At 36.7% G+C, this 23,184-nt stretch overlaps 2 protein-coding genes across 4 annotated transcripts; one reads left to right on the forward strand and one right to left on the reverse strand.

Annotated features, from left to right (window-relative positions):
- Window positions 1-566: 566 nt before the first annotated feature.
- LOC120129864 (extensin-1-like) lies at window positions 567-11,288 on the forward strand. 3 transcript variants are annotated; one of them, XM_039147267.1, is made up of 3 exons: window positions 567-762; window positions 10,482-10,762; window positions 10,838-11,288. In XM_039147267.1, exons 1-3 carry the CDS (start codon window positions 579-581, stop codon window positions 11,255-11,257), a joined length of 885 nt encoding a protein of 294 aa, XP_039003198.1. In that variant the 5' UTR covers window positions 567-578; the 3' UTR covers window positions 11,258-11,288. The 3 variants fall into 3 exon arrangements, with proteins under 3 accessions (XP_039003198.1, XP_039003200.1, XP_039003199.1); XM_039147269.1 differs by having other exon boundaries at window positions 10,931-11,288; XM_039147268.1 differs by having other exon boundaries at window positions 10,482-10,751; window positions 10,863-11,288.
- Window positions 11,289-16,919: 5,631 nt separating this feature from the next.
- On the reverse strand, window positions 16,920-17,849 carry LOC120129876 (vacuolar iron transporter homolog 4-like). Its single transcript, XM_039147276.1, has one exon. The coding sequence runs from the start codon at window positions 17,685-17,687 to the stop codon at window positions 16,992-16,994; it is 696 nt and encodes a 231-aa protein (XP_039003207.1). The 5' UTR covers window positions 17,688-17,849; the 3' UTR covers window positions 16,920-16,991.
- Window positions 17,850-23,184: the final 5,335 nt, after the last annotated feature.

The following is a 23,184-nucleotide window of genomic DNA, read 5'->3' on the forward strand; positions in this document are numbered from 1 at the left end:
TATGATTTTAAAAAAAATAAAGTGATTAAAACTTGATCGAGAGAGGCGAAGAGTAAAAGTATGAGTTGATGACTACTGATGTTTGCTCCGTGACAAAATGGCCAGCATCCACGTATCGTTTTTTGATGAGCAAAAAAGGGGAAAGAAAAGTCTCCTAAGCTTTACATAGATTTGGGGAAATTGTTTGACATCAGTCACTTACAGAAATAACAGTATTTATTAATGACTTGAAAAGTAATTTTTCAACATTGTAAAATGCAGCCTCTGTAAATCAATATATTGTAAGGTTAAGTATTCTTTTATCTTGAAATAAGAATGAAATTATAGTTTTCAACAATCGGAAACTGTCCCTAATTTGTCGTAATGTGCATGAAAATGAAAACCTTCAAACCTAACAATTTGCAACTTGTTTTTTAATATATTTATTTTGTCAATGGCGCTTGACATTGACAAAGGTTAAAATAAAGTAACTTTTAAGTGGAATTTACCATGATTACATTATGTAAAAGCAACATCTATATAAGGAAGTGGTGAGGTTGGCTGAGAGCATAAACAAAACCCAGTATTTGTAGTAAAATATGGGGTCATCAATAGCTTCTCACTTTGGCACTCTGTTAGTGCTCGTGTCTCTCAGTTTGCCTAGTGGAACCACAGCAAATTACCCTTATTCATCTCCTCCTCCACCACCTCCTAAGAAGCACCCACCACCACACTACTACTACAACTCACCGCCTCCTCCTCCTCCTGTGTACTTTCCACCACCAACTCCAGTTTATAAGTGTCGTAACCGTCTTTCGGTTTGGTCCGGAATTGGGCTTCGACTTGAAAAATATGGATTGGAGTCGCCACCGACCACTTTAAAACGAATTTAGGTAGGTCAGACACCGTCTTACTTGATCTGCGTTTTTACCAGAAATATGTCGGGTTCGGGAGTCAGTTACGGTCAAGGAAGGATTAGCACCCTTGAACCGCCCTTTCGGTACCAATTAATTTGTCGGTTGTCTTAGTTGCGAAAAATTAAAAATTTAAATTTAAAAATCCGATTCGAGTTACATACCTTTGATTGGTTGGACTTTATTCTAAAAATGGGTCAAAGCGTTAGATAAAAATAAATAAAACATAAGCATAAAAAGAAAAAAATAATAAAAATAAATAAATAAATTATAATAAAATGAAATAAGCAAGAACATGGAGGACTTGAACAATAATTAATTCTAAGCATTTATACTAAATCAGTGACTAAAATAAAAAAGTGCACAAATACTATTGTCAAAGTCGAATATTAACAAAAATAATAATAACAACAAAGAAACATTGGATGGACTATTTACCCGATGAGATGACAAATAAATATCATTAAAAGAACAAATATTACTTTGCTCAATTCCTTCAGAATGCACGTGGTGAGCATGAAGGAGCACATGTGCTGCACTTCACAAATCTTTTTTTTAAACATAATTTACCTCTTGAGATTGGTGCATGACATCCTTTTCCAGCTTTAAATGATCCCATACTCATCTTTAAACCAATCGGTTCAAATGGGTGTACGTTGGCCTCTTGATATCAAGGGATCTTCGGCATATGTCGTAAATCGCTTTATTGTCCAAGAGCACGACCACATCGACGTGGAAAGAATGCTATTGTAAAGCTCCACAACTGCTATTGAGACCTTAAAAAACGATAGGTTTCTGGTCCGATGAAATGGTGCTAGTGGCCACGGTTCCAGTTGAGAGCGAGGTAACCTCTGGTTCTTTTGTCGGTTTTTAGTTTCGAATGCTTTTCCTATCTCTTGTATTTTTCTTCTGGAAAATGGTTCCTGAATGGTTGATTTTTGCTTCGCTCGAAATGCTTCCCTCGAAATGCTTCCCTCTTGCTTTTCGATTTGTTTTTTCTCCTTTGGGTTCGAATCTCGTCACCGTTTCTTGTTCGGTGTTCCTCGTATCTCCCCCCTTGTTGTTCCAGACCACCCTCTTATTTATAACTTAATAACATCCTATTTTTAGGTTTCTAATTTCGAGTGAAACACTCGGCTAACGTTGTTGTTTGTTGATAATTGGTTTAGTGTTGCCGAGAAATCCGGGAATGGTGCGTGTTGCCATGAAAAGCGACAGTTGACTGAGTTGGGATGAAGCACGCGATGCTGGAGGAAACTGGGGTTAGGGTTACGCGTAATGGTTCGGGCTGGACCATTTTTTGGTCTGATATGGGTCCATCGTGGGCCAGTGTTATAGTGGCTTTGAGTCTGCAAAAAATAAAATAAAAAAAGAATGAGATGCAATATGTAATGAAATAATATATATATATATAATATAATATATACAAATTATATAATTATAGTAGCCGGACGAAATTAAGTGTCTACAACTGCCCCTCTTTGTCCTTTTTCGTGGAACGAAAAATAGGACAAAGACAAAAGAACACAAATTTCGTTCGGTGGAGTTGAAAATTGATTCTGATATTTAAGAATAACTCTCTGTCGATTTGAATTGCGGATGGCTCCTTCGTTGCGAAGTCGAGTCCATCTTGAAATAATATGGAGTTGAAGTTGTAATTCAGGATTTGAATCGGATTGTGGCTTCTCATTGCCAAATTGTAGTCAACTTCGGTCTTCTTCTCGGTTTGAAGACCTTGGTTGGAAAATTCGACTGAAAATCTTTGACTCCACCATGTGGTTGACATACCTTGAGCTGAATGAAATCGAACTCGAACTGAATGAAATCGAACTCGAAAGGTCTTCATTGACAGATAGCTTTCCTCAACTTAAGCTATGCTGCCGTAAAGCATTTTTGTCACTAAGGCACAGTTAACCCATGTCTTCTTCTCGACTTGAAAACCTCGACTGCAACCGGACAGTAGTGTGATTGATGTGTCATCGAGCAGAATGGAATCGAACTCGACAAGTTTTATGGTGGCAGATAGCCCTTCTCGATTTAAGCTATACTGCAAATGATGTGCTTTTGAGCTGAGTGTAATTGAACTCGAAGGTCTTTTGGTGGCAGATAGCCCTTCTAGCCTTGAGCTATGCTGCAAATGATGTGCCTTGGAGCTAAGCGTAGTCGAACTCAAAAGTTTGGTGTTTCAAGAGAAACATTTTCAAAGGTTTTTTTCTCAAGAGAAACTGTCTCAAGAGAGACAAAACTTTGTTTCAAGGGAAACTGTCTCAAGAGAGACAAGATTTTGTTTCAAGTGAAACTGTCTCAAGAGAGACAAAACTTGTAAACTGTCTCAAGAGAGACAATGATGAGCATGATTCCCTTCGTCGTGATTGAAACTGTGGATGGCCCCTTCGTTGTGAAGTTGAGCCTTGGAATTGGATATCCTTCGTCATGAAGTTGAAATCTAGTATGTTGTTTCGAGGCCAATATCCTTCGCTGTGAAGTTGAAATTAACTTCGAAACTGGAAAGTTTATTGACAGACACTCCTTCTCTGATTTGGATATCCTCCGCCGTGAAGTTGAAATCCAATCTAGAGATAGATGTTGCTTGTGTGTACGATTCCCTTCGTCGTGAAGTTGAAACCGTGGGTGGCCCCTTCGCCCTGAAGTTGAGCCAAGAATTGGATATCTTTCATCGTGAAGTTGAAATCCAAGTAAGTTGTATTGTTCCGAGTCCAATATCCTCCGCCGTGAAGTTGAAATTGGTTCTGGAACTGGGAAATTATTTGTTGACAGTCAGCCGCCCCTTTGCTGTGAAGTTGAGCTTGTGCTGTCTAGAGTCTAATATCCTTTTGTTGTGAAGTTGAAATTGACTCTGAATAAAATTTTGTTGACAATCAGCCGCCCCTTCGTCGTGAAGTTGATCTTGTGTTGTCTTGGGTCCAAGATCCTTCGCTGAGAAGTTGAAATTGGCTCTGAAATTGAGAAGTTGTTTGTTGACAACCAGCGGTCCCTTCGTCGTGAAGTTGAACTTGCGTTGTCTGGAGTCCAATATCCTTCGCTGTGAAGTTGAAATTGGCTCTGAAATTGGGAAGTTGTTTATTGACAACCAGTGGTCCCTTCGTCGTGAAGTTGAACTTGCGTTGTCTTGAGTCCAATATCCTTCGCTGTGAAGTTGAAATTGGCTCTGAAATTGGGAAGTTGTTTATTGACAACCAGCGGTCCCTTCGTCGTGAAGTTGAACTTGCGTTGTCTTGAGTCCAATATCCTTCACTGTGAAGTTGAAATTGGCTTTAAAATTGAGAAATTGTTTATTGACAGCCAGCGGTCCCTTCTTCGTGAAGTTGAACTTGCGTTGTCTGGAGTCCAATATCTTTCGTTGTGAAGTTGAAATTGGCTATGAAATTGAGAAGTTTTTTGTTGACAACCAGCGGTCCCGTCGTGAAGTTGAACTTGCGTTGTCTGGAGTCCAATATCCTTCGCTGTGAAGTTGAAATTGGCTCTGAAATTAGGAAGTTGTTTATTGACAACCAGCGGTCCCTTCGTCGTGAAGTTGAACTTGCGTTGTCTGGAGTCCAATATCCTTCGCTGTGAAGTTGAAATTGGCTCTGAAATTGGGAAATTGTTTATTGACAACCAGCGGTCCCTTCGTCGTGAAGTTGAACTTGCGTTGTCTGGAGTCCAATATCCTTCGTTGTGAAGTTAAAATTGGCTCTGAAATTGAGAAGTTGTTTGTTGACAACCAGCGGTCCCTTCATCGTGAAGTTGAACTTGCGTTGTCTGGAGTCCAATATCCTTCGCTGTGAAGTTGAAATTGGCTCTGAAATTAGGAAGTTGTTTATTGACAACCAGCGGTCCCTTCGTCGTGAAGTTGAAATTGCGTTGTCTGGAGTCCAATATCCTTCGTTGTGAAGTTGAGCCTTGACTTGAATATCCTTCGTCGTGAAGTTAAAATCCATGTATTGTATGTTGCGGGTGGACACAATTCCCTTCGTCGTGAAGTTGAAACCATGGAGACCCCTTTATTGTAAAGTTTGGCTTCGAGCTAGATATCCTTCGTCGTGAAGTTGAAATCCACTCTCGAGCAAATTGTGTTGTTTCGAGAGAAACTTTCAATCTATCGAGTTGGTCAAAGTGTAGCTTCTTACTGCTGAGTTAAGCAACCAACATGAATCTTTAAAGGTGATTTTGAATCGAGTATCCTTCGTCTTGAAGTCAAAACTTGACTCTAAAAGTTGATAATTTGCATTAGGATGTTGAATCCCCAAATGATGCCCCAATATCCAAAAATGCCCCAATATTTGATGTTGAATCTCCAAAGATGCCCCAAATGTTCCTCATTTCTTGCTTCAGCATTGATTCTGAGCATGAGTTTTGTGTTTAAGAGTCACATGTCATTTACCAAGATCCACTCTAGAGAGACTGTATTGTTTGAAAAAAAATGTTTTTCTTTCTCTTTTATTTTCAAAGTTCTGAAAATATCAATAAAGAGTTTCGAAAAATGTTTAATCAAAAGTTTTGAAATATTATTCTTTCACGTTTTACAATTGAGACGAATCATAAAACTAGAGTTCATTGGATATCAAATGTTTAATTACAATGTTAATCCTTCAATAAATTATAGCTATTTGACACGTGCCAAGATCAAAGCTATCTTGGGAAATGGTTAAGTAAGGAAAGGATAAAAGGTCTCAGGTTATTGTGTTTGGTCAAAGGTTTGTCATTTGATGCTCAAAGGTTTGATGGGGTAGCTTGCATGCTCCTCTACTGGAAGTGTTCTCCGACACCCAGCTTTCATAGTCATATTTGGATTGTGCGATGCCTTATCAAGGAATTTGTGTGATCGCCTCAGTTGCACAATTTTTATATTCGAGCCGCCTTTTCAGGTTTTCAACTCGAATCCTCCTTTGGTTTCAAGACGTTATTTAGGATTTACGTCTTGAACCCCCCTTTGTTATTTTCCTCTACCATGCATTAGTTACATTGTTTTTTGTAAACAAAGATTAATCCTGATGGGCGGGATGAAATCTGAAGATATTATCTTTTGTTTAGAAATCCATGTATGATTAGAAGGGACTTTTAAGGCACGTAATGTAGGCCAGAGTTCATGGTTATGAAAGAAAAGGATAAATAGGCCCAAACAAGTGTTTCAGAGGTTGAACCAAGGATCAATTCATTCTGATGCCTTCAATCTTGCTCAAAATGTTTCTCTCTCTTGATGCTCTATGATCTTTGAGTAAAGTGATTCAGTGATTCGGGAATGATTGTGCTTGATCAATATCATAGTTTGAAGCTTGATGTATCATTTGTCTTTAGGGAATCTTTGTATGTGCTTTTTTGTCCCTTTTTCTTTTTGATTTTTGGTCTTTCTTTTTTTTCTTCTTTTTTGCTTCTTTTCTTTTTTCTTTTTGCCCTTTTTGTTCTGATTGAATCTTCGCACTTGGCGTTTGGTTCACCTTTCATCTGAATCAATGTCTTCACTCATGCGAGCAGATTTTCTCCACCTTGCCCCCCAGTGTGGAGGGTGATCCTTGGTTAGGGTTGAATCAGAAGAAAAGTACTACAGGCTCAAAAGGGGACACAAGGGATATATTTTTTTCCTGTTGTGAAGGGATAAAGAAATAAAGCCGTTCATCATTTCATACATGGAAGTCCTCACAGAAAAGGTATCCCCAAGGGGATAGATTTTCAGGATTAATTATATTCACATGAAAACAGTGTAATTAATGTATGATAGAATTATTTCAAATTCTTCTTCTTCTTTTTTCCCAGATGTCTCAATGTTCAGGCTCCCCGCGAGATGCCCCAAGTTGGTTCTTTAGAAGAATGCTCATGTTAAAATGAACAACTCTATGCCTTGGGTTTTAATGGTAAGAAAGGTTATTTTTGAGTCTAAAAAAGACAGTGGTGTGATCTTATTGACTCAAAGAAAGGTATGAGTGTATCAAAAAGATAAAGGTGATGTTCAAGAATTTCAAAGGGAGGTAATGTCAAAATTTAGTTTTTTTGGTAATGACCATGAGTTATTTTGGGTAAAGAATCGAGGTATTTTATAGACAGGATAAGAAAAGTCTAATTTTGTCATATGTCAAAAATCTATAATTCTTGAAGAATTAAAATAATCTTTAATTCATTTAATATTCGAAGAACTAAAGATTAAGATTTGTTCAATTGTTCCACCTTAGAAAGTAGCATAAATTCAATCCTTTAAAATACTAAGCAAATATGAAAGATCGAAGACGTGTTCAAACAAAACAATCCTCTAAGTGCAAATAGTATATGCCATGCCCCCATTCTTCGGCAAGCGCCTTACAATTTTCAGAGGAATGTTTGGGACTTCTTATGTGGTAACAACTAACAGCTTCAACATCGTAGCCCTTAGGATATGTGGATTTTTTTCTTAGATCATCCTGTCAGGCTTTGTCCTACAATCAGCTGATCAGGCTCTCACTGTATTGTTTTCAGTTTTTTCTTTAAAGTTACAATCTTGTTTCCATGTGGTTAAATCCACTTCATCGAATCCTCCATGACTTAATTTCATGAAAATGCTTAAAAATGAAATGTAGATGCAAAATGCATGAAATGTTCGAGGCATTGATCCAAAAACATGTCTGTTATTATGAATAATCCTTATTGGGGACAAAAGTGTTTTATCTTTTAAGAGAAAAAAATATCCTGGCAGCTTCTGACATGTTGACTAGTTTTCTGCCTTCGTCTATCATCGGTTGAATACCCTGTTGAACTGTTCAGGCTCATTTGGCCACAATGTGCAAGTGACAAGTTGTTTGCCCTAAAAAAGGTCTCGAATGACTGCATCTCCAACTTTCACTCTTTGTCGAGCTTGTTTCTAACGAAAGTGTCATTGAAGTCCTCAATCCGAAGCTTATCGACTTGTTTCTGGAATTCATCTTGTTCTCGTAGTTTTCGAAATGAATCTTCGAGTCAGTAACTTTTTCCTCGTCTTGCCCCTACAACCTTTGCCTCTCAAAAATTTGACTTTAGTGTGCTCGGTGTAAATTCCGGTCCATTCGGAGTCCTTTACAATGTAGCAAAGTGACATATTCTTCGATTGCAGGTACCACATCTTCTGGATTGAATGTGACACATAGTCGCCCTGTAGACTGTCCTCTGCATTTTATCTCTTGTATTACAACCCCTTTATCCATTAATGCGGATTATTTGAGTTTTAACAAACACATTTTAGTGGATCAACACCTCTTTTAAATGATGCAAATGATGAAAACAAAATAAAAGAGAAAAAAGTAAAAAAAATTGTTAGTGAGGTAAAAATAATAAAAACAATCATGAAAATCAAAGTCATACCTCATATGATATCTACCCCACATGTTTATTATTCCTACATGGACATGATCTCTATCACGCATGCTAATTTCAAACAAATCATAACCGCATATTTGTCTAGTTCGCATGTTTTGAATAGAAAATAAAGCAAGAAGTAAAACAGCCTAGGGTTTGGAAATGAGGTTTTGGGGAGGGCTCTAATTCTCCATCATCTCCCGGGTTAGGTTCTTGAAACGGTACCCGAGTTCTCCTTGCTGGCGCCCCCTTGGGCTTGCCAGACCCTTAGTCCTTAACCCATCACAAGCTTGTGTGGACTAAGTTAAACTCGAGAGGAAACATTCCCTTATACCCATACGGAGAATAAATTCACACGAAGGCATAAGGTATATGAATCCCGAAGGTTACTTGCTAGGCCCATACGGAGAATAAATTCACACGAAGGCGTCGCTTTCACCCCCACTTAAATAGGGTTCGGAGCTCGGGTATAGAGCCTTTAGACGAAAAATCTTTAAGGGTTGAAATCATTAAAAAACGGTCAGTACAACTATTTACTCGAAAATATAATCAAAGATAAATAATTGGAATCGAATAAAAAAATTTAAATTTAAATTTAAAATTTTCGCATAAAAAGACAACTGAAAATTAATTTTGGCCTGACTCACTTACCTGTCCCCAGCGGAGTCGCCAAGCTGTCGTAACCGTCTTTCGGTTTGGCCCCGGAATTGGGCTTCGACTTGAAAAATATGGATTGGAGTCGCCACCAACCACTTTAAAACGAATTTAGGTAGGTCAGACACCGTCTTACTTGATCTGCGTTTTTACCAGAAATATGTCGGGTTCAGGAGTCAGTTACGGTCAAGGAAGGATTAGCACCCTTGAACCGCCCTTTCGGTACCAATTAATTTGTCGGTTGTCTTAGTTGCGAAAAATTAAAAATTTAAATTTAAAAATCCGATTCGAGTTACTTACCTTTGATTGGTTGGACTTTATTCTAAAAATGGGTCAAAGCGTTAAATAAATATAAATAAAACATAAGCATAAAAAGAAAAAAAATAAAAATAAATAAATAAATTATAATAAAATGAAATAAGCAAGAAAATGGAGGACTTGAACAATAATTAATTCTAAGCATTTATACCAAATCAGTGACTAAAATAAAAAAGTGAACAAATACTATTGTCAAAGTCGAATATTAACAAAAATAATAATAACAACAAAGAAACATTGGATGGACTATTTACCCGATGAGATGACAAATCAATATCATTAAAAGAAAAAATATTACTTTGCTCAATTCCTTCAGAATGCACGTGGTGAGCATGAAGGAGCACATGTGCTGCACTTCACAAATATTTTTTTTAAACATAATTTACCTCTTGAGAATGGTGCATGACATCCTTTTCCAGCTTTAAATGATCCCATACTCAGCTTTAAACCAATCGGTTCAAATGGGTGTACGTTGGCCTCTTGATATCAAGGGATCTTCGGCATATGTCGTAAATCGCTTCATTGTCCAAGAGCACGGCCACATCGACGTGGAAAGAACGCTATTGTAAAGCTCCACAACTGCTATTGAGACCTTAAAAAAAATGATAGGTTTCTGGTCCGATGAAATGGTGCCAGTGGCCACGGTTCCAGTTGAGAGCGAGGTAACCTCTGGTTCTTTTGTCGGTTTTTAGTTTCGAATGCTTTTCCTATCTCTTGTATTTTTCCTCTGGAAAATGGTTCCTGAATGGTTGATTTTTGCTTCGCTCGAAATGCTTCCCTCGAAATGCTTCCCTCTTGCTTTTCGATTTGTTTTTTCTCCGATGGGTTCGAATCTCGTCACCGTTTCTTGTTCGGTGTTCCTCGTATCTCCCCCCTTGTTGTTCCAGACCACCCTCTTATTTATAACTTAATAACAACCTATTTTTAGGTATCTAATTTCGAGTGAAACACTCGGCTAACGTTGTTGTTTGTTGATAATTGGTTTAGTGTTGTCGAGAAATCCGGGAATGGTGCGTGTTGCCGTGAAAAGCGACAGTTGACTGAGTTGGGATGAAGCACGCGATGCTGGAACTGGGGTTAGGGTTACGCGTAATGGTTCGGGCTGGACCACTGTTTGGTCTGATATGGGTCCATCGTGGGCCAGTGTTATAGTGGCTTTGAGTCTGCAAAAAATAAAATAAAAAAAGAATGAGATGCAATATGTAATGAAATAATATATATATATATATATATAATATAATATATACAAATTATATAATTATAGTAGCCGGACAAAATTAAGTGTCTACAATAAGCCTCCACCACCTCCTTCACCAGTGCATTATCCCACACCTCCTTATGAGTACAAGTCCCCACCATCACCGCCACCATCACCACATAAGCACAAGTCGCCACCTCCACCCAAAGAACCTTACAAGTCTCATCCCCCGCCACCGACTCCTGTTTATGAGTCTCCACCTCCTCCACCGATTCATTATCACCCCCCTTACAAGTATAAGTCTCCTCCACCACCACCAACATCACCACCCAAGCATCCCTACAAGTCTCCGCCGCCACCCAAGGAGCCTTACAAGTATAAGTCTCCTCCCCCACCACCAACTCATGTTTATAAGTCTCCACCACCACCTCCATCATCTTATGAGTATAAGTCTCCTCCTCCACAGGAACATTATCCTTCACCACCTTACGAGTATAAGTCTCCTCCACCACCACCCAAGCACCCTCACAAGAACAAGTCTCCACCACCACTATCACCACCTAAGCACCCTTACAAGTACAAGTCTCTACCACCACCATCACCACCCAAGCACCCTTACAAGGACAAGTCTCCACCTCCACCATCACCGCCCAAGCACCATTGTAAATACAAGTCCCCGCCCCCACCACCACCAGTTTACAAATATAAGTCTCCTCCACCACCCCTACCATCACCACCCAAGCATCCTTACAAGTACAAGTCTCCACCCCCACCTCCTCCGGTTTATAAGTCTCCTCCCCCTCCTCCTCCTCCAGTTCACTATCACAAGTCTCCTCCTCCACCAACACCCCATCATTATATCTACTCATCGCCACCTCCTCCTTACAACTACTAAGCATCGGCTCCGACCGCACAAAAGGTAACCTACATTTATTTTTGCATCTCTTCAAGGATCATTCTTTCACATTTTTTATGATTTTAACAAGTTCAATAACCCAAAAGAAAAAAAAAACATGTTGTTGCAGGAGAACACAAGAGTGTGATCCAATAAAGTGAGAGAGAGTGAGCGGGAAAGGTAGCCTACCTAGAGTCCGCATTTGAAGAGAAGAAAAAGAATGATAATAATATTGTAGACAAGTAGTAGTACGGTCAACTCAATATGAGAAAAGAAGGTTCATCGTTTTCATGTATTTGATATGTATTATTCACTGGCTTGCGTATTTCTTTCTGCTTACCTAAAAAATGTTTCCTACATTTTATGTGTTTTTCTTTTCCATCCTTTATGTAAAACCATGGGTTGATCCGTAATAAAAATAAAGGCTTTCTTAATAAAACGTTTAGCTTTTTTTCATTTTCGTCATTTTGATTTCCTAAGGTTTCGTCTGGACTAATCTGAATTAATTCGTTTCGTACACTTAGTTTGTTAAAGTTTAATTTTATTTTGTCAAAATAGAAAGTTTTGTTTATTCCCTCACGAATATATATATATAAAGCAAATATATTATCAGAAATTTTTGTGGAAGAGCAAAAAGAGAAAAAATTGTGCTGCACATTTACTTATCTATAGAATTGAAAATTCTACCACCAAATGTTTAAGTTATTTCAACTTAGCAAGGTATTATATTTGAGATGTTAACATATAATATTATTAAATAATTAATGAAAAACTTTTATTAATTTTATAACCTTATCAATTCAATTAAAAGAATAGACAAAATAATACTTCTAAAACAATAATAATTATTGATGATGTGATGACTCAAATATTATTGAACGATTAATCTAATGATAAACATCAATTTTAAAATTGAACGATAAAAACGTAATTTTACAAATAGATGAAGGACTGTAAGTGTAATTAACTTTGTTTTTTTAATTTTTTATATATTAATATTATTTATAATTTGATGTTTAAAGATCACAATATTGCGAACACAATCCGATACGGTGGGATCCACATAATTAAATAAGTCCTGGTATCCTAATCAGGATGGGAAGGGTCTCCTTTGACCCAAACATTTCATGGTCAAACTAAATTGTAATTATCATTAATTCTATGAATTATTATTCTTTGGACAGACAATGTTGGAGGAAATATTATATTTTACGTTTAAATATTATATATTAAGTTTATTACATCAGTTATTTTATTGGATTTTCTTTGAATTTATCATTCTTTAGTTAAATTTTATAGATTTTTAAGAGTATAATGTATTTTGAATAGTTTAAAATGATTATAAGATAGTATATATTTACAATTTTTTATTAATAATTGAAAATACACTCACCTTAAATACTATTCGAATTTAAAATCTCTAAAAAATAATAATTTTTTTAAATTATAAATTTAAATATAAGTAAATTATTTTTAATGAAATAACATCATTTAATTTGATTTATACACCGATGTTTTTCTTTTGAAGGAAATAAGTACTGATATAAAATCATTAAGAACATCGTTTATAATATGATCAGTTAAAGAATTAGAGAATTAGGACAGACACAATCAAAATAAATGGACGGATTCGATAAAAAAAATCACTGTACGAGAGAATGAGCAATTTGATTGATCGAATGGACATATCGGACCTGAATACGAACTTGTGATAGTAACGCTAATCAATGGCATGAAAATCACTAGTATTTTAGCCACTTTTTGTTTAAACAATGACAAATTAAGTTCACCAACTCTACAACCCCACAGGAGTTTAAGGCAGCAAATATTATTTTATTTTCAGACTTCTTCTATATGGCTTTCTTCCATTCCCTTACCTCTACTCATCACTTTCTATATCATTTTCATTTTACATCAAGGACAAATGAAAAAAGATCGGGCGAATAATTACACACTAATTTGCAACATTTGATTACGACATTATGATGAAAATTATATATTTTCCCTGAAGCCAGGCAGATGCATGTTCGCAAAACTTATACTATCGTATCAATACTAAATATGATGATAAATTTAATATTTAATATGTATGCACGAATCAAACGATCTGAGTGATAAAAGAATTGTTATTATTCTTTGAAGTTCCCGATTAAAGCACTATAAATGTCAAGAGTTGAATGTTCAACATCAAATGATTAAAAATTATATTTGAACAAATAATATCTTAAACTTACTCATATTAATAAAAAAAATTTATGGAAGGTGAAGGTTTGGTTGAGATTGAGGGCCACATCTTGACTAACTCTGTATCATGATTAACGAAGTTGATGAATGTTTATAATAGTCTCCACCAATCATTTTCTCCGATCCATCTTATTGCGGATTAGTTAGCTCTTCTTCAACATTCTTTTTATTTGCTTTATGCTATTGCCCATTATAATAGCATTTTAAGCCACACGTCATACAAATCTACTTAACTGTTTGAAATTGACAACGTTTCACCACTATTGGATTAAATACTTTGAAATATCTACACTTAGATGACACTTTTTTAATGTATTTTTTTAATTTAATATCTAAATTTAATATTTTAAACATCAAATTAAGCTTTAAGACGGGATTAGAAATTGGAATCAAAAGATCATATTATTAACTTATAACTACAATGATTAATTATCTCTTAATCACTAAAGTCGTTTGGTTCGTGCATCATCAGGTCAAACGTCTATAAGTAACTTATCACTGCAATAAGATATATTAGTTTTCGAAAATTCATTTGCAATGGCCAAATGATTCGAAGGACTACCAAAAGGATCTTGAATTTCAATTGTAAATTTCAAAGGCTCAGCACTAACACTCCCATGAAGGATAATTTCATCTGCATGCTTGCAGTCATCAGCAATTTTTTGTTACAAAGAACACGACTTACTCCTCTAATGAATCAAGTGCAGAACTCTTTCCTGTCATTTTTACCTTAATACATCATTGTCATTTACATATTTAACAAAACAGTGATTTGTTCAAGGTAACTTTGAGACATTTGAAAGGTGGATGTCCCTTCTTTCTACAGTGTTAACAAGGAGGGAAATCAGATTTTATTCCTCCTCAATTGTATCGAGCAAAAAGAATTCATCAATTCTCTCAAACTAACCTTTGACAGATTTTTAGTGTTTTCTAAGTAGAAATGATAGCTTCAGACTTTTAGTTAGAAGAGTATTTTGAAGGCTTAATACCTAAATAAGTGTCCAAATTATATCTTTTTTCTGAATATGTGCCAACAATATATTTTGGAACATCCAGGTGCCCAAAGTTACAAACGTGAACACTTTAGGTGTCCGGGACGTAACGGTTATTAGTTTTCTCCGTTAAGTGACACGTGTCACAATCTGATAATTTTGAAATTTATTTTTTCAAAAAAATATTATTATATTTATAAAAAATAATATCTTTTAAATTACAAAAAACCCTCAAAATCCCTAAAATCTCCAAATCCTAACACTAATCCGTTGTCGGCACCTTTTCCGACCACGACCATCGCCTCCATCGTAGTCTTTATCATCATTCTAGTTATATGTCGTTGTAGTTGTCGCCGATTGGAAGTATGAATTGTGTGGGATCCCGATTTTCATCCTAGGATTCACGGGATATAAAACGTAGATTCGTCGTCGATCGACCATCAATCGGTCACGATTTCATAGGGTATTGATCGTCGGGGGAGGTGAGGTCGGGTGGAGCTTCATTTCAATGGTTGAAATGAAGGTTTTCAAAGTTTAAGGGTTATTTCAAAATTTATGTTTTTTATTTTTTAAAAATGTATAATTTTATTTTTTTTAATTTATATAAAATTTTTAAAATGATCATATTGTGACACATATCACTTAACGGAGGAAATTAATGCCGTTGACGGTCCGAGCACCTAAAGTGGTCATGTTTGTAATGTTAGACATCTGATAGTCCAAAAAATATTTTAGACACCTATTCAGGAAAAATGTATAGTTTGATTATAATTCCGAATAATTTATCAAAATACTCTTTTACCATCTCATAATCTTTCATCTTCTGAAATTTAAACTCTCTAATCAAATTCAAAGTTTTCATTCCTTTGATCCTTCATTTCCTTTGTACTCCTTCAAGGATTTTTAGACTTTAAAATTTGACTTCATTTTCATGATTACGAGGAAGTTTTCAGGTGAGATTACGGTGTATAATGTAGCTCTCGTCTTTGATTTTGTTTTTCTCTTTGTAATTCTTGATTTGTGTCACAGACTCATAGTTAAAAAGGAAGATAATGGAGAAATTTCGTAGTCTTCTTCCATGGCTTCCTAGAGGTCATTTGCCTCTAGAGGAGTTTCTATTTGAAATTAAAAAGCTTAGTAAAGTTGAAACAGTAAGTGAATGGTGAGTGCTCTAGAGGGGAATTGGAAGCTTCTGTTTGCTATCGAATATATAAATTCATTTAGTTGTAGTCACGATTTAAGGCCACACTCTGAAAGATCTTTAGACAGCCCCATAATGAAAAAGAAGCCCTACTTTAACGAAAGAGACTTTTTAATTTGTAGATGAAACATACCTGTTACTGTACACAAATGTGGAGATTTTGTACATGCACCAATGAAACGGACAGCATTTTTATGCTGGACCTCTCTGCACATCATACATTCGTCATTTAGTACAGATAAAATGAAATTACTTTATCTCATTAAAATCCTCCCAAAAGAAAATGATTTTCAATAGATAGTATCCTTGCTATGAGTATGACAGATGTCGTATATGCGTTCGAGTTAATGAAAGACAGTTGTGCATGGATACCCTAGTTTCCATGTACGTAACATGTACGTAATTTGACTGAAATCAAAAAGGGATGCACCCTAGTTGTGCATTGCACTGGTTCAAGGTACACCTAAAAGCTTTCCTGGACTTAATACTTGTTATATCTACCCACAAGTGTACCCCAAACCCAATATGTACATGGCCCTAGAGATCGACAGATGAAAAGCCGGCAGCAAAATAAACACCGTCCCGAGCTTTCAGCACAAAAACGACACAGTGGGCAAAGTAGACTTACTACAAATCCATTTGGGGGGATTTATGGAAGCTCCGAAACTGTTGTCTGAACATTGTTTTTGCTGTCGTGCTTCTGCCATGCATGCATCCTGAATGATTGGCCACTGGAGTTGGTTTTAGACGAAAGGAAAACCTAAATTATTGGCTTATTACTTCACTATCTACTAACACATATAAGGCCCCCATGGATAAGCTCTTCTTTTAGAAATGGTTTCGTATAGTGCATGAGAATCCACCACCCAAAAAAAGCATCGTCTTCCCCTTTACTACCGCCGTGTCTCCTGCGAATTTCGTGTCTTTTTGAGAAGATTTACTTTCCCTTTTTCTTCCATTCATCCACTTGACCACACTACTAAATATGCACATGACGATGCTGACAATAACATTTACACTTTGATATTGTCCTCAAGTTCGTGTGTTGTTCAAGTTATATGTATTGGAATTCTAGCTTAATTCAATCTATGCCATCATTCTTAAGAAATTACGTTTAAAACAGTTTTAATATATATTGGTTGAACAAATATATTTATGTATATATTCTTACAGAGCGACGTCTACAAATACTGCGTCCAGGAAAGAAAAAAAAGCAGAAAATATTAATATCAGACAAAAACATGGTTACAGTTCCATGACTCAGATTAGCCAAAAGGGCTAAGCTGAAAAAGGAAGCTCAGAGCCCACTTGATCCAATCAACTTGGTTAACCCAAAGGTTATAGCCATGGCTAGCCACCCTCCAATCAAGACCCGAACCGCAGACCTCACAGTCGGTGCTTTCCCTAACATGGCTCCCAACCATCCGAAAACCAGCAAAGCCAAGCTCACTGCACCAATCACTGCACCTACCCTCACATTATACTCCTTTATGAACGATGCGGCCAGCAATGGAACCATTGCGCCCACCGAGAATGCTAGGGCTGAAGCTGCCGATGCCTGTAAAGGGTTCGGTAATGACTCCTTTTCACCTTCTTTTCCCTTTTCTTCTTCTTCGTCTGACGTTTGTCTATTTTCATCTCGTTGCTTATCTCTTTTCATCTGGGCCAATTCTATATCCAACTGCGAATACACCGAGACAAATTCACCTATGGCCATGCTGCATGCCCCTGCAACTAAACCAGCAAAACCGGTTAATATCATGGCTTTAATGTCTTGCTTTACTGCGCCAACACCCATCATGAGCGATGCGGTGGAGACAAGCCCGTCGTTTGCGCCTAGAATGGCGGCTCGTAGCCATTGCGATCGTTTTGAGTAGTTGAAGTCGGTAGTAGGTTCGAGTTCCATGGTTGCTTGTTGTTGCTCGACATCACTCACTGCAGGGGATGTGAACTTCTGGTTACTGAAAGATGTTCCATTGGTGGTAGTCTCCATGAGAAAACGTCAAGAGAGCTGTTAATTCGGAAAATGCAAAAGGAAATTAGTGGAGGAAAGGTATGGCGAAGTATGGAGGACACACGCCCCTCTACCAGGGTATTTATTGAGGGAGACGGTCACTATTGAGGATGCAAATGTGGGGTACAATAAGCACTAGTGAACAAAGTAACTACAAATATTTCACCAAAAAAGATTTATCATACGGATGTTTAAGGATGCCTGCGGAGTTGAATTTTTAACCAAAAACTGGAAGCTTTTCTGCTCAGTGAGTCGCTTCCTCAATACTCAGTCCGCATTTGGTAAGAGAAACTACTCCAGATTTTACATGGGATATTGCTTCTGTTAGCTTCAAATTGTTTGAAAAGCCAAAGGAAAATAGAAAAGATTATAAAGTAAATGGTCTTTGTCTTGTAGGAACTTAAAGAGGGATGGCATCGCGTCCCGGAAGAAATTGTTATTTCAGGGATGCACTGCATAGTACTAAATTACGTCCGCAATGTAGCATAACGCCTGCATCGTAACGTTTTTTAAGGTTACCGCTACGCAATATCGGCACAACGCGATAAAGGAATCGTATTACTATTGTTGCGGTCAAAAACCGTTATATAACACCGCAATACGCTATAAATTGCGCCTCAACGCCGCAACAAACTTTAAATTATCTGAAATATAAAATTATATAGAAAAATTGTTCTAATTTTAATTCTTAAAACTGGATTATAAATATATATATCATTAATAATATTGTAATATTTATGTTTAAAATTAAATATTTAAATTTGAATTAATTAAATTATTTATTAACATGTTTTAAAATTAAATTAATTTAAATTTAAATTAAATTTTTCTCATATCTAAAATTGACGTGATTATTTTTAAATTAAATTTTTATATTAACATTAAGTATCATAATTATATGTTTATTTATTATTATATAAATTTTGTATAAGAGAAGAATTCATCTTATAAACAAGGGGATTTGTTTTTCTTTCTTTCGAGATCGTCGTTTTGTTCCTATGCAGGAAGAGTCTTCGCCGGTCACCGGGGTGACCCAGGCGGTGGAAGGGGGAGGAAAAGTGGAACGGAAGTTCAAAAGAATCCGAACAACGGAAGGTGATAGCGTTTCTGAAGAAGAGGCTCCAAGAAAATCATAGAGGGATACTGTAATAGGCCCCTCTCTTCTGCTGGGTAACTTTCAAGTTTCAATTGAAGTTGAAGATGAAGATTCAGATGAAGAGGAAGATTGCGAAGGGGATGATATTCCGACAATCAAGATCCCTCAAGAATTAAAAGAAAAACTGAGAAAACCTTGGAGAAAAGCGCTCATTATCAAGATTCTGGGAAAAACTGTGGCTTACAAAACCCTTATCGGCAGGGTAACTAACCTGTGGAAATTAGAGGATGAGTTCGATTGTATTGATCTTGGCTATGGGTTTATGCAATCAAATTCCAAAACATGGTGGATAGAGCAAAAGTCCTTATGGAATGCCCTTGGAAGATAATGGATCACTACATCACGGTTCAAAGATGGCGTCCCAATTTCGTGGCAGCAAATGCAAGTATTCCCTCCACGGTAGTCTGGATCCATATCCCTGGTCTCCCAATTGAATTGAGGAAAGTGTTTTGTGTAATTTAGGAAGACTAATTGGAAAACCCTTGAAAATTGATTACCATACAGCTTGGTCAACAAGAGGACGCTTTGTAAGAATATGTTTTGAAATCGACCTTAATACTCCTTTACTGTCTAAAGTGCGTATAGGAAATAGAGTCTATATTATCGAATATGAGGGTCTGCATTTTATTTGTTTCAAGTGTGGTGTTGTGGGTCATAGAGCCACTGATTTTCTAGCTAATCAGAAGGAAAATCACAGTACTAGGGAAGTCAACAGAGAAACAAAGAATCAAGACCAACAAGAAATGCAAGAAGATGAAGAAAATGAGAAAATTCAACAAGAAGAGAAAGAGGTAACCCAGGACAGATACGGACCTTGGATGTTGGTTCAAAGGAGACAGCGTGGATCTAGAATTAACCCGAAGAATCAAAAAAGTAGAAACCAAGAATTACGCCAAAACAACAGGTTTGACAGTTTGAACATCATTGATGAGGAAGAAACCAATAATGGAAAAGAGGATAAAAGTCGATCTCAAGAAATAAAGGAAAATACTAGTGAGACTGAAACATCCACAAAGGAAAAGAAGCCTACCAGACGAGAAGAAAGTAACAATAGAATTAAAGGCAACAATTTGGCAGGGAGCTCAGGAGAAGGGAAATCTAGGACAAGATACGATAAACCTCAATCTCCTATCTTGAATGCTAAAAGAGATAATCAGGGTAGAACTCAAGGGAATAATCATAGAAGGGAGAGTAACCAAAGTAATGTTCTGGAATCAAATATGGAAGTGGAAAAGATGATGGGAAAGCATGATAAAATCTCAATGGACGTTGAAAATGATACCATTCAACAAGATAATTAGGATGCTCTAGATATGGAAGCCGAACCAGTTGGCCAGGAAAACATAGTAAGGATAAACGAGACGATGGCCATAGAGGCACATACAAATAATAATCTACCTGAATGAAACTGATCTCTTGGAACTGACGAGGTGTAGGAAACAATGATTTTATTAGAAATTGTAGAGAATTGATTCGGGATGAAAACCCAACCATTATTTGCCTCCTTGAAACGAAAGCTAAAGCAGGTACCTGGTTCTTCGCTTAAGAAGAAATTGAAATTTGATACCCACTTTGAGGTCCCTGCTCAGGGCCTTCGGGGAGGATTGATTATTCTTTGGAACACTAATCTTCATGAGGTTACAATCCAGCATCATACTAATCATGTTATTCACTACGATATACAAGAGAATGGTAAGAGATGGTTACTCTCCACTGCCTATGTTCAACCTCTTTCGATAAAGAAATACGAATTTTGGGAGGATATCTACAACTATTCTATAAATGTTGACCAGCCTTGGATGATTGTGGGAGATTTTAATGATTTTGCCACGTTGGATGAGCGTGTAGGCAGCAACTCGGATTGTATGGATCGAATACTAAAATTTCGAGACAACTGGAATAGATGTAATCTGATGGAGTGTTATTCTACACGAAAAACTCGACCAAATACTTTATAATATTGATATGGTTGATTTCTTTCCAAATCTCAGAGTTGTTACCCTTACTAGAGTTTATGCTGACCACAACCCGATACTGGTAGACACGGAATTGGAGATTCCTATAGACAAAGAAAAATGTCCATTTAGATTTGAAGTTGTTTGGCTTACTCATGAAGAGTTTAATATGGTTTTTAGTTCATCCTGGGACAAAAATAAAAATTCTCTTGTTGATGCGGTAGAAGAAGTAAAAAATGCGATCATAAAATGGAAGGACACTACTTTCGGGAACATCTTTAAACGAAAGAAAGCCTTGATCAAACAAATACAAGGCATCCAAAGATATCCTAACTACTTCTATTCAACTTTCCTACAAGAATTGGAGAAGGTCCTTGAATCTGACTATCAACAAGCATTGACTCAGGAAGAAATCCTTTGGTTTCAAAAATCTAGACTGGAATGGATTTTGAAAGGCGAAATGAACACGAAGTTTTTTTCATCTTACTACTATGTTAAGGCGTAGATATAATAAAATAGTTGGTCTGTACATTGGGAACGATTGGATAATTGATAAACAAACCTTGTGCCATCATGTGTGTAATTACCACAAAGACTTGTTCGTTGGGAAAGAGTATGTACAACTCTCTATGAATTACGACAGATTCATGCCCAGATTAAATGAAGAAGAGAAGACCGAACTTATTAAACATGCCACAATGGAAGAGGTTAAAGAAGTTTTGTTCTCTATGTATGGGCTGAAAGCTCCAGGTCCAGATGGCATTCACCCATATTCTATAAACAGAATTGGGATACTGTCAAGAACACCCTTTGTGATTTTGTTAATATGGCTTTGGATTTGGGGAGGATGGAAACAAAAATCATAAGAACCTTTATAGTGCTTATACCAAAGCATGTCGCGGCTGATAACATCACTCAATTTCGCCTAATTAGTTTACTGAACATGGCTTATAAAATATTTTCCAAGATCATTGTTTATCGATTGTTTCCTCTTCTACAAAGATTGATCAGCCCCTACCAGAACAATTTCCTTAAAGGAAGAAGCACATCAGATAATATCTTAATTGTTCAGGAGGCGGTCCACTCCATGATGAATCTTTAAGGATGTAAGGGTGTGGTTATCGCTAAAATTGACCTCTAAAAGGCCTATGACAATGTTAGCTGGGAATTTCTTAAGAAAACTCTTCAAGACTTTAACTTTCCTGGAAAGTTGATAAAAGTCATTATGTTTTGCATTATGTCGAGTATAATCGAACCACTGTGGAACAGGGAAATCACCGAGTGCTTGAATCCTAAGCAAGGCCTCTGACAGGGTGATCCGCTATAGCCATAATTGTTTATTCTGGTTATGGAAAGGCTTTCTCACATGATCATGGAGAAAAAAGAAAGGGGCACATGGAAACCTTTCAAAAGTGCAAGAGGGGGAATTAAGCTTAGTCAATTATTCTTCATTGATGATCTACTTTTGTTTGTAGAAGCCAACTCGGATCAAATGCAGAACAAGAGGAACTTTATAAACGAATTCAACCAAGCAGCTAGAGTTAAGGTAAACCTTCTTAAATAAAAAATCTTTATCTCCCCAAATATTAATACAAATATGGCTCAACACTTAAGTGACTTATGAGGTATTCCCCTTACGGATAATTTGGGAACCTATTTGGGAGTTCCAATAATGCATAAAAGGGTTAATTCAGGAACATATGCTCCCTTATCGACAAAGTCATGAGGAAGTTAACGGGTTGGAAAAGACGGGTTTTATCCATTGCAGGAAGAAGAACACTCATTCAAACAGTCTCAACGACTATTCCAATTCATTCGATGCAAACAACCATGCTCCCAATCTCTGTTTGTAAGAAACTGGATAGACTAAACATCAATTTCTTATGGTGATGATACACAGAATACGCCCATAATCACCTGGTCAGCTGGAATAAAGTTTGCTGCTCCAAATAATTGGGAGGATTAAGAATACGCAAAGCTAGATCCATGAATATTGCTCTTATGGCGAAGAGTAGTGTGAAACTTCTCACCAGACAATAAAATCTTTGGTGTAAGGTGTTTGTAGGAAAATATCTCAAGCAAAAGGAGTTATTGGAGGCAGAAACAAGAGGAAATAGTTCTTCTACTTGGCGGGACCTATTGCGTACTGGTAATTTGATTAAAAAATGATGCAAATGGAAAATTAAATCGGGCGCTCAAACTAAATTCTGGCAGGATTGGTGGGTAAGAAAAGAACCTTTGAAGAACTTATATCCTTTAATGGATAATCCGAGCAGAAACGAAGAGGTAGCTAGATACATTGATGAGAATATATCGTAGAATATCCGTGAAATTCAGCATTTGATCTTTGAAGAGACAATGATGG

The sequence above is a fragment of the Hibiscus syriacus genome, unplaced genomic scaffold (genome assembly GCF_006381635.1).
Source record: "Hibiscus syriacus cultivar Baekdansim isolate YM2019G1 unplaced genomic scaffold, ASM638163v2 tig00110505_pilon, whole genome shotgun sequence".
NCBI lineage: Eukaryota > Viridiplantae > Streptophyta > Magnoliopsida > Malvales > Malvaceae > Hibiscus > Hibiscus syriacus.

Coding starts and splice junctions, on each gene's coding strand:
- LOC120129864 (XM_039147267.1), top strand. CDS start 579: ATGGGGTCATCAATAGCTTCTCACTTTGGCACTCTGTTAGTGCTCGTG. Junction 763..10,481: donor TCCTGTGTACTTTCCACCAC/CAACTCCAGTTT, acceptor CTCCTTCACCAG/TGCATTATCCCACACCTCCT. Junction 10,763..10,837: donor AGTCTCCTCCCCCACCACCA/ACTCATGTTTAT, acceptor CAGGAACATTAT/CCTTCACCACCTTACGAGTA.
- LOC120129876 (XM_039147276.1), bottom strand. CDS start 17,687: ATGGAGACTACCACCAATGGAACATCTTTCAGTAACCAGAAGTTCACA.